Consider the following 10,865-nt stretch of genomic DNA (forward strand, 5'->3'; position numbering starts at 1 on the left):
GGGCCCCATGCCTGCCCATATTGGGGCCCAATGCTAGAGCCCCCCAGGGATACCCAGGGAAAGGGGGGCCCCATGCCTGCCCATATTGGGGCCCAATGCTAGAGCCCCCCAGGGATACCCAGGGAAAGGGGGGCCCATGCCTGCCCATATTGGGGCCCAATGCTAGAGCCCCCCAGGGAAGCCCAGGGAAAGGGGGGCCCCATGCCTGCCCATATTGGGGCCCAATGCTAGAGCCCCCCAGGGATAGCCAGGGAAAGGGGGGCCCCATGCCTGCCCATATTGGGGCCCAATGCTAGAGCCCCCCAGGGATAGCCAGGGAAAGGGGGGCCCCATGCCTGCCCATATTGGGGCCCAATGCTAGAGCCCCCCAGGGATGCCCAGGGAAAGGGGGGCCCCATGCCTGCCCATATTGGGGCCCAATGCTAGAGCCCCCCAGGGATGCCCAGGGAAAGGGGGGCCCCATGCCTGCCCATATTGGGGCCCAATGCTAGAGCCTACCAGGGAAGCCCAGGGAAAGGGGGGCCCATGCCTGCCCATATTGGGGCCCAATGCTAGAGCCCCCCAGGGATACCCAGGGAAAGGGGGGCCCATGCCTGCCCATATTGGGGCCCAATGCTAGAGCCCCCCAGGGATACCCAGGGAAAGGGGGGCCCCATGCCTGCCCATATTGGGGCCCAATGCTAGAGCCCCCCAGGGATACCCAGGGAAAGGGGGGCCCCATGCCTGCCCATATTGGGGCCCAATGCTAGAGCCCCCCAGGGATACCCAGGGAAAGGGGGGCCCCATGCCTGCCCATATTGGGGCCCAATGCTAGAGCCCCCCAGGGATACCCAGGGAAAGGGGGGCCCATGCCTGCCCATATTGGGGCCCAATGCTAGAGCCCCCCAGGGAAGCCCAGGGAAAGGGGGGCCCATGCCTGCCCATATTGGGGCCCAATGCTAGAGCCCCCCAGGGAAGCCAATGGCATTTAGGGGTAACAGTATCTGACAGAATCCCTTGTATATAAAACTGCAGCTCTGGGCCCCCAACACCTCAGGGAGCCAAAAGAGTCCCAAAGGCGGCCATGTTTGTAGCGGTTGCTAGGCAACCAGCAGCTCGGCCTTGTACATGACCGTTGAACCGGCACGGAGCGATAAGGGCACCATGATGCGCAGCGGCTCCTCTCACCTGCCCGGGTAAGTCACTGTGTGGGCCTCACGGAACACAAATAAAGTCCGTACCTGATCCTTATTGTTCCTGTCAGAACGTCTGACTGAAATATCCCGCCAACAGCCGGGCCACGCCCTCACACCTACCGTCCAATCGCCTCCCAGCCATTTTCTCACACTTTGCCGCCCAAAGTAAGTGTTCCGCTCAGCCACACCCACTCCTATATACAGCCGCGCCCCATCCCAAAGCCACACCCACTCCTATACACAGCCGCGCCCCATCCCAAAGCCACACCCACTCCTATACACAGCCGCGCCCCATCCCAAAGCCACACCCACTCCTATATACAGCCGCGCCCCATCCCAAAGCCACACCCTCACACCCATCTCGTACTGCAGGGGCTGTTTGGCCAGTGACAAAATGGCGCCTACTAGCGCTCACTGGTTCCTGTTACCTGTTAAGGCTTGCTGGCTGGCAAACTGGGGATTGAGAGGCATTAATTACCAGCTTAATGGGCTCTAAATGGCTCCCTCTGGTACTGGCCCAGTAACTGACTGTGCCTGGGTACTGACTGGAGCTTGGCTCCCAGGGTACTGACTGATAATTGGTTCTTGGGAACTGACTTGTGATTGGTTCCCTGGGTACTGACGGATGATTGGCTCCCTGGGTACTGACGGATGATTGGCCCTTGGGAACTGACTGGTGCTTGGCTCCCTGGGTACTGACTGGTCATTGGCTCCCTGGGTACTGACTGGTCATTGGCTCCCTGGGTACTGACTGGTCATTGGCTCCCTGGGTACTGACTGGTCATTGGCTCCCTGGGTACTGACTGGTCATTGGCTCCCTGGGTACTGACTAGTCATTGGCTCCCTGGGTACTGACTGGTCATTGGCTCCCTGGGTACTGACTGGTGCTCGGCTCCCTGGGTACTGACTGGTGCTCGGCTCCCTGGGTACTGACTGGTCATTGGCTCCCTGGGTACTGACTGGTCATTGGCTCCCTGGGTACTGACTGGTACTTGGCTCCCTGGGTACTGACTGGTCATTGGCTCCCTGGGTACTGACTGGTACTTGGCTCCCTGGGTACTGACTGGTCATTGGCTCCCTGGGTACTGACTGGTGCTTGGCTCCCTGGGTACTGACTGGTGCTTGGCTCCCTGGGTACTGACTGGTGCTTGGCTCCCTGGGTACTGAGTGGTCATTGGCTCCCTGGGTACTGACTGGTACATGGTACCATGGGTACTGACTGATGATTGGCTCCCTGGGTACTGACTGGTGCTTGGCTCCCTGGGTACTGAGTGGTCATTGGCTCCCTGGGTACTGACTGGTACATGGTACCATGGGTACTGACTGATGATTGGCTCCCTGGGTACTGACTGGTGCTTGGCTCCCTGGGTACTGACTGGTCATTGGCTCCCTGGGTACTGACTGGTGCTCGGCTCCCTGGGTACTGACTGGTCATTGGCTCCCTGGGTACTGACTGGTCATTGGCTCCCTGGGTACTGACTGGTCATTGGCTCCCTGGGTACTGACTGGTACTTGACTCCCTGGGTACTGACTGGTCATTGGCTCCCTGGGTACTGACTGGTACTTGGCTCCCTGGGTACTGACTGGTCATTGGCTCCCTGGGTACTGACTGGTCATTGGCTCCCTGGGTACTGACTGGTCATTGGCTCCCTGGGTACTGACTGGTACTTGGCTCCCTGGGTACTGACTGGTCATTGGCTCCCTGGGTACTGACTGGTACTTGGCTCCCTGGGTACTGAGTGGTCATTGGCTCCCTGGGTACTGACTGGTCATTGGCTCCCTGGGTAATGACTGGTGCTCGGCTCCCTGGGTACTGACTGGTCATTGGCTCCCTGGGTACTGACTGGTCGTTGGCTCCCTGGGTACTGACTGGTACATGGTACCATGGGTACTGACTGGTGCTTGGCTCCCTGGGTACTGACTGGTGCTTGGCTCCCTGGGTACTGACTGGTCATTGGCTCCCTGGGTACTGACTGGTGCTTGGCTCCCTGGGTACTGACTGGTCATTGGCTCCCTGGGTACTGACTGGTGCTTGGCTCCCTGGGTACTGACTGGTCATTGGCTCCCTGGGTACTGACTGGTGCTTGGCTCCCTGGGTACTGACTGGTGCTCGGCTCCCTGGGTACTGACTGGTCATTGGCTCCCTGGGTACTGACTGGTCATTGGCTCCCTGGGTACTGACTGGTCATTGGCTCCCTGGGTACTGACTGGTCATTGGCTCCCTGGGTACTGACTGGTGCTTGGCTCCCTGGGTACTGACTGGTCATTGGCTCCCTGGGTACTGACTGGTCATTGGCTCCCTGGGTACTGACTGGTACTTGGCTACCTGGGTACTGACTGGTACTTGGTACCTTGGGTACTGACTGGTACTTGGCTACCTGGGTACTGACTGGTGATTGGCCCTTGGGTACTGACTGATGATTGGCCCTTGGGCACAGATATGCTGATATGACCCTGTATATATGTTACTGTATCTGCAGATATTCCGGCCTCTCTCCGCAGTTCCATTACCAGCCGGGCGAATGCATGGGCACCCTGCCCCCTGATCCCTCTGTGCAGAGAAACCCCGCCTCCTCTCTGCCTCACCCTACTGACCCCCCCAGGGAAGGCCATCTAACCCTCAGCGGCCAAACTGTCCCACCCTGGCCAAACAGAGGAGCAGGAAATTCAGGTGGGATTTCTAACATTAATTACCCTTAATTACTAATTTAAGGGCTTACTTTGCCCTGGTCTAGTAACTAATGGCAACCAACCTGCCGAATGGCTCCTATGAGTCGATGGATCTGTGGCCCATGTTATGACATAACCCCACCAATGGCGAAGCCCCTTGTAGCATTTCCTTGGGCTCTAAGAGCTGGTATGTAGTAGGGCTGCCTGACCCATGGCTTCTGTTGAACTACTGCTCCCATCATCCCCTGCCAACCAATAGCTCTAATCTCTTTATGTGTGTACAGTTACTTTTGCCAAAGATAACAAAGGTCCGGCCGGCTCACAGGAAGAATTGATTGGCCAGCAGCTGGACAATAAAGAACTGACCCACCAGTCAATCCACCCTGGCACTAGGGATGGTATCGCCCAGGTAGGGCATTTCCTAAGCCAAGAGATTGCCAAGTACTGCTACTGCATTGGGAACTGACTTCTTCTCTCCTACAGGTGCCGGACTGGTACCAACAGAACCCCGGGCCGGTCCCCCTGCATCAAACCTTCTCCGCTACATACAGGAAGCGCCCACCTATAGAATCCCCCACATCTTTACAGCGTAAAGCCATAACAGGTCTGGGGGGGGTCATATTTATAAATATTCTATCCTGGCTTTCTTGTATTTGATAGTGTTTAGTTGGGCGCAGCACTCACCTATCTCCAGCGCACTTTCCTGCTGCGCTTCCTGCTTGTGGGCTGAGTCCCACCCCATGTCCTTGGATAACAATACCAATGCTGAATGCTGGCATTATTGCAGCAATGCCACATTCCGAATGTGTTGCCAGGTGTTTCTAAGACCCGGACACAAGGGGGCGCTGGTGAATTAAAATTTGGTCCCTTGGAGACATAAAGGTGGGGGGGATATTTTTGTATAATGGGCTGCTATTGGCCAGTTGGGGGCCCTGCTCTGTTTAGGGCCCGGTTTCATTACCTTGGGTAAATGTAGTTGGATTTAACCCTTGGTTATATGAAGAGTGCTAGGGAGTAGCCCAATCAGATCTTGGGAGCCATGGTGACCCGGTGGTGCTGCCATTGCTGTGCTTCCTTTCCAGGCTACACCGGGTACATCCCTCGCTCTGCCTGGAGCATCGGCGTCGGTTACAGGCCCAGAGTCCAGCAGTGCATGGATGAGTTCGACCATGGCCAGGTAAGGAAAGCCCGAGCTGATCTCCTACAGGTACTGCCGGACGGGGGCATCTCTGTACTTAGGGGTAGGAGCTGCCATACTGTTTCCCTCCCAGTATAGAGATTTAGGTTATTGCGCCAAACGGTACCAGTGCCGTGAGGCTACCGAGTCTGTTTGGCTGGCCCGTGGCTAGCAAGCTCAATAGCAACATGTCTGGAAGTGAAAGGGTTATTATGGGATAACCGTAACACACCTGTAGACGTCTGGCTTTAATCCTCCCTACAGTCATTATTCAGCTTCTAGCAGTGGGTGCCTTTCTGCCCCAGGGACTGATACCCGCCTCTGGCACAGTCATGCCATCCTACCTGCCCAATGACTCATTTCCTGGGCAGCCTCCTTATTTATCCTGGGTGCTGCTCCCAATCATACCCAGCGCGGCTCCCAAACTGCAAGCAACATTCTCTCAGTATTGTATTGGCTGATTAAAGGGGAACTACACCCAAAACACTGATTGCCCAACAGGAAAATGTCAGCAACTCCCCAATATCCATTCATTCCTCATTCTCACTGTCTGTCCCTTTCCTGCACTGCTGGTTCTGACTCCTGATACAACTCCCCAATACCCATTCATTCCTCATTCTCACTGTCTGTCCCTTTCCTGCACTGCTGGTTCTGACTCCTGATACAACTCCCCAATACCCATTCATTCCTCATTGTAGTTGTAAACATCATTGCCTGTTCTCTGGTTCTGACTCTTGAAACAATGTAGGTTTTATTACTAAACTTGCTTCTTCTATACAGTTTGGGGAGTAAGTAGCAGCAGTGCAGAGACTAGAAGCCTATTTGTGTTTACACCACTTTAAAACCAGTGACAATATGTAATGAATGTTTTGGAAAGGGGGTTTAACTTGCATTTTAGGTGTAGTTGCCCTTTAATGGGCAGCCCACTATGGGGGGAGAGAAAAGCAAAGAGGGGGTATCTATACAGAGGGCAGGGCAATCCCCATTCACCCATGTGATTGTCTCCGCTATCCCCTGACTCAGGTGCTGAGATGCGTTACAGGCAGAGAGGGAAGATGGAAGCCGTGTTACTGGCCCCAGGCTCACATTTATAGCCCCATGGGAGTCCTGCCTAACTACACCGGATTCATACCAGGTCTGTATAGTTGCAGTTCTACCCTGTAATCTGTAGGCAATGCGCTTATCACTAACCCCACCTCAGACAATGGGAAACTGCTCCCCCAAAGCTCCATGGTAGCTCTAGCACCGCACCTAGAACCAGGGGAAACTGCCAAGTTACAGTGAGTGAGTGGCTGTTCTAGGCCAATAGGAACCAGTAAAGGCAGAGAGGATGCTGGAGATTCAGACTTGGCCATGTTACACCGACACTGCAGAATATAGGAATATTTATGTTGCTAGGGGGCTGAGCACATGGTGATGCTTAAGGTTTAAAACCAGTGACCCCCTAACCCTAAAGCTACCCCTAAAGGGGTAGTTTGCCTTTCAGTTAACTGCTAGTATGTTACAGAATGGGTATTTCTCAGCAATCTTTCACTTGGTCTTCATTTTTGCAGTTCCTAAACCATTTGCCTTTTCCTTTCAAATGGGGGGTCACTGACCCCAGAAGCCAAAGATCTTTGTGAGGCTACAATATTTGTTATATTTTGCTACTTTTTTCTCCCCCTACAGAGACCCTCTCCTATTAATACTCCAATGTCTCACTCCCACTGCTGCTTGGTTGCTAGGATAATTTGAACCCTAGCAACCAGATAGCTGCTAAAGTTCCAAACTGATGAACTGCTGACCAAAAAGCAAAATGAAGACCAATTGCAAATTGTTTCAGAATATCACTCTACATCATACTATAAAGTTAACTAAAGGGGTTGTTCACCTTTAAATTAAGGTGGCACCAAGGGTTATTCCTCCTTAACCGTGTCTAGCAGGCACTTAGGTACCCAGTATTGCTCACTCACCACTCTTACCCCCCTAGGGTCCCGCGACTGCTTTGGGGAGACCCTGGGCAACACCAGCAGGCACCTGTACCACCACTGCCACGCAAGAGAGCCGAAACCAACCTGTACGAAAAATGCTTTTAATGAACGGAACGTTCTGTACAACTGGTAACAATGAAACCGGAGAGAGAAGGAAATGCAGGAAACAAATAAAGGAACGAACGTGAGCAGAAACAGTTGAATAATTTACAGTAGAGATCAGAAGCTTATGCATTTTCCTCCTCTTCCCCTTCCTCAAACTCGCCCTCCTCCTCGGCCGTGGCATCCTGGTACTGCTGGTACTCTGACACCAGGTCGTTCATGTTGCTCTCGGCCTCGGTGAACTCCATCTCGTCCATGCCCTCGCCCGTGTACCAGTGCAGGAAGGCCTTTCGGCGGAACATGGCGGTGAACTGCTCGGAGATGCGCTTGAACAGCTCCTGGATGGCCGTGCTGTTGCCGATGAAGGTGGCGGACATTTTGAGGCCTCGGGGCGGGATGTCGCAGACGGCGGTCTTCACGTTGTTGGGGATCCATTCGACGAAGTAGCTGCTGTTCTTGTTCTGCACGTTCAGCATCTGCTCGTCCACCTCCTTCATGGACATGCGGCCTCGGAAGACGGCAGCCACGGTCAGGTAGCGGCCGTGACGGGGGTCGCAGGCGGCCATCATGTTCTTGGCGTCGAACATCTGCTGGGTGAGCTCTGGCACGGTTAAGGCGCGGTATTGCTGGCTGCCTCTGCTGGTGAGGGGGGCAAAGCCGGGCATGAAGAAGTGCAGACGGGGGAAAGGCACCATGTTGACGGCCAGTTTGCGCAGGTCGGCGTTCAGCTGCCCAGGGAACCGCAGGCAGGTGGTTACCCCACTCATGGTGGCGGAGACCAAGTGGTTCAGGTCCCCGTAGGTGGGGGTGGTGAGTTTGAGGGTTCTGAAGCAGATGTCGTACAGGGCCTCGTTATCTATACAGTAGGTCTCGTCTGTGTTCTCTACCAGCTGATGCACTGACAGGGTGGCGTTGTACGGCTCTACTACTGTGTCAGATACTTTGGGGGAGGGCACCACGCTGAAAGTGTTCATGATTCTGTCGGGGTACTCTTCCCTGATTTTGCTGATGAGCAGGGTGCCCATGCCCGAGCCGGTGCCGCCCCCCAGGGAGTGGGTCAGCTGGAAGCCCTGGAGACAGTCGCAGCTTTCTGCTTCTTTCCTCACAACGTCCAACACTGAGTCCACCAGTTCTGCTCCCTCTGTGTAATGGCCCTTGGCCCAGTTGTTTCCAGCACCGCTTTGACCTACAAGAGATGGGAACATCCTTAGCAAAGATTTCACCCCCCCCAAGTCACCTTATATCTGCCCAGGGGAACTGGGGGTGCAGTACAATGCCCATCAAGCCAATAGAAACTGGTGTTTGTAGAATCACTTTCTACATAGAAAAACCATTGGAGAACTACTCCTGCAACTCCCAGAACCCTTTCCTAAAGAGTTAACTTTTAGTATGAGGGGAATATTCTGGGACAATTTGCAGTTGGTCTTCATTTCCCTTTGTTAAACAGATTTTAAGCTTAGAGTTTCAGCAGCTATCTGGTTGCTAGGGTCCAAATGACCTTAGCAACCAGGGAGTGGTTTGAAGGAGAGGCTGGTATATGAATAAGGGATGGACAGAATAGTTAGAAAAATAAAACTGGAGCCTCACAGCAATAGTTTTTGGCTGCTGGGGTCACTGACCCCCCATTTAAGTCAGAAGGCAAATACAGAAACTAGAGATAATGAAGACCAATTGAAAAGTTGCTTAGAACATTCCATTCTATAATATACTGTTAACTTAAAGGTCAACCAGCCCTTTAATGAGAGTTGCAGTTCAACTTTTATAGAGACACCTTAATACAAGGAAACTGTCACGGGGTAAGCTGGCATAGCCACGTAGGGTAGAATTAGCCCTTAATGGGTTTATTGCCCCATGCCTAGTATAAGGCTACCCCCCTCAGAACCAGCAGTTCCTACTTACCAAACACAAAGTTGTCAGGCCTAAAGATCTGCCCAAATGGCCCTGAGCGCACGGAGTCCATGGTTCCGGGTTCAAGATCGACCAACACAGCGCGGGGGACGTACTTGCCACCTGCAAAAGGCAATAGAATGTAAGGCATGCCAGGAATGCGGCTGGACCAGCACCCCCCCACCGAGCAGAACCGGCACTCCCACTCACCTGTCGCCTCATTGTAATAGACGTTTATTCTCTCCAGCTGCAGGTCGCTGTCCCCGTGGTAGGTACCGGTTGGGTCAATTCCATGTTCATCGCTGATCACTTCCCAGAACTGAAAGGAACAAAGGCAGCATTTACTAAAAAGGCAGTTGCCCCAGCCCTACAGTATAACCTGCATACAGGGGGGTAAGGGGCAGATGGGGCAAATACAGAGGCACTATATACTGTAGCGCCCATACGGAGAGCTAAACAGGAAGTGGAACAAACAGCCGCACTGCTCTGGCATTCAGGCACTTCCCGGGCAGATGAAGGAACAGCCCCCTTCCTGACAGTAATATATTCCAGGGTGGGGGGGGGGGGGGTTAGTCATCCCTACACCCCCATTAGTAATCATAATGGCATCTCCTACATGCCCAGGGCATGCTGCCAGCACTGCAATAGTTAAACATACATTTAACCCCCCCAGGCAGTGACTGAAGAGCCCTGGGGACATAACAGAAGCCTCACAGGGGGGGGGGGGCAAATGTTCTATAAAAAGATGGCTTCAGCATGTGGCGTAGCTATAGGCTCAGGGATGCTGGGATTTGTAGTCTGAGGGCAACTGTTGCCATGGAAATGCTTCAACACCCCAGGGGGGGGGCAGAAAATAAGCTGCTGCCATATTACTGGCTGTTGTGTCACCAGAGAAGCTCATTAACAGGGACAAGGACATTCCCGTCCGAGCCCCAGACATGGCCGCAGCCTGGCACAGGCCCAGATCATTCCGCACTCCGGCCCAGCCCATTATACCCACCAGCTGCCAGGCAAAGCTTGCCCATAGCCTGATCTTTGGGCACAAGGGACAAAACTGCCAGGCACCCTACTACAACCCCCCCCCCAAAAGAATAAAGGACTACAACTCCCATCATGCTCTAGCACATTAGTCATCAGTCCAACTGCCAAAGGGAGGTGCTGGGAGTTGTAGTTCCAAGAGGTTTAGGACCCAGAAGCTGCCACATTACAGTATTAAAGGGGAAGTGCACCCACTGCAACACTCATTGCTATTTAAGGCGGGAGCTGCCATGTAGCAGCGGAAAGTACCGCAGTGGGTGCAGCCCCATTGGTCGGGAGCAGCGTTCCCGCCACCCCAAGGGCCCCAACCGTCCCCAGCAGGTGCAGCCACGCCCCTCCCCCAGGTTTGAATTTGAAAGAACACGTGACCCGGCAGGTTCGCCCGACAGCCACGCCCACACCGGACTAGGGCACGGTAAAACCCCCCCCCCGTCACGATAAACTCCTAATTGAAGAATTAGCAACGCAGAATACAGGGCCGGAGCCGCCATATTAGGGGAAACCCCACCCCGTTCCTGAAGTCGGATCAATCCCCCCAAGGAACGTACCTTGGCTCCGATCTGGTTGCCGCACTGGCCGGCCTGCAGATGCACGATTTCCCTCATGGCGACTGTAGTTGGTTGCTCTGTACTAAACTCCGAACTGAACCGGTTACCTTGGAGCGCTGGCTACAACTGCCTCACACTGCTCCTTTTATAGGAAAGGTCTGGGAGGGCCAGCGCCGTAAATCGCCTTCCTATTGGCTGCGGTAAAGTAGGCGGCAACGTGTTGAAGGGATTCTCGCTTCGCGATTGGTCAAAGTTGATGTCCATCAACCCAAAGTGACAGGCATAGTCAATATTGATT

General features: G+C 54.0%; 2 protein-coding genes across 4 annotated transcripts; one reads left to right on the top strand and one right to left on the bottom strand.

The window, feature by feature from the left end:
• Positions 1 to 1,101: 1,101 nt before the first annotated feature.
• LOC116406623 (protein FAM166A-like) lies at positions 1,102 to 7,187 on the top strand. 2 transcript variants are annotated; one of them, XM_031891007.1, is made up of 7 exons: positions 1,102 to 1,175; positions 3,656 to 3,846; positions 4,130 to 4,254; positions 4,329 to 4,449; positions 4,928 to 5,022; positions 6,046 to 6,157; positions 6,992 to 7,187. In XM_031891007.1, the coding sequence occupies exons 1-7, from the start codon at positions 1,108 to 1,110 to the stop codon at positions 7,123 to 7,125; spliced, it is 846 nt and encodes a 281-aa protein (XP_031746867.1). In that variant the 5' UTR covers positions 1,102 to 1,107; the 3' UTR covers positions 7,126 to 7,187. The 2 variants fall into 2 exon arrangements, with proteins under 2 accessions (XP_031746867.1, XP_031746868.1); XM_031891008.1 differs by having other exon boundaries at positions 4,145 to 4,254.
• tubb4b (tubulin beta 4B class IVb) lies at positions 7,078 to 10,701 on the bottom strand. 2 transcript variants are annotated; one of them, NM_001078982.2, is given in 4 exon segments: positions 7,080 to 8,280; positions 8,994 to 9,104; positions 9,192 to 9,300; positions 10,568 to 10,669. In NM_001078982.2, coding segments are annotated over 4 exon segments (1,338 nt in total). In that variant the 5' UTR covers positions 10,625 to 10,669; the 3' UTR covers positions 7,080 to 7,219.
• Positions 10,702 to 10,865: the final 164 nt, after the last annotated feature.

The sequence above is a fragment of the Xenopus tropicalis genome, chromosome 8 (assembly GCF_000004195.4).
Source record: "Xenopus tropicalis strain Nigerian chromosome 8, UCB_Xtro_10.0, whole genome shotgun sequence".
NCBI lineage: Eukaryota > Metazoa > Chordata > Amphibia > Anura > Pipidae > Xenopus > Xenopus tropicalis.

Excerpts from the sequence above, each read along its gene's own strand:
- LOC116406623 (XM_031891007.1), top strand. The coding sequence starts at position 1,108 with ATGACCGTTGAACCGGCACGGAGCGATAAGGGCACCATGATGCGCAGC. Across the intron at positions 3,847-4,129 it reads CAGAGGAGCAGGAAATTCAG|TTACTTTTGCCAAAGATAAC; the intron begins GTGGGATTTCTA and ends ATGTGTGTACAG. Across the intron at positions 4,255-4,328 it reads CTAGGGATGGTATCGCCCAG|GTGCCGGACTGGTACCAACA; the intron begins GTAGGGCATTTC and ends TCTCTCCTACAG.
- tubb4b (XM_012969765.3), bottom strand. The coding sequence starts at position 10,624 with ATGAGGGAAATCGTGCATCTGCAGGCCGGCCAGTGCGGCAACCAGATC. Across the intron at positions 9,301-10,567 it reads GCAACCAGATCGGAGCCAAG|TTCTGGGAAGTGATCAGCGA; the intron begins GTACGTTCCTTG and ends TGTTCCTTTCAG. Across the intron at positions 8,281-8,993 it reads GCCTGACAACTTTGTGTTTG|GTCAAAGCGGTGCTGGAAAC; the intron begins GTAAGTAGGAAC and ends CATCTCTTGTAG.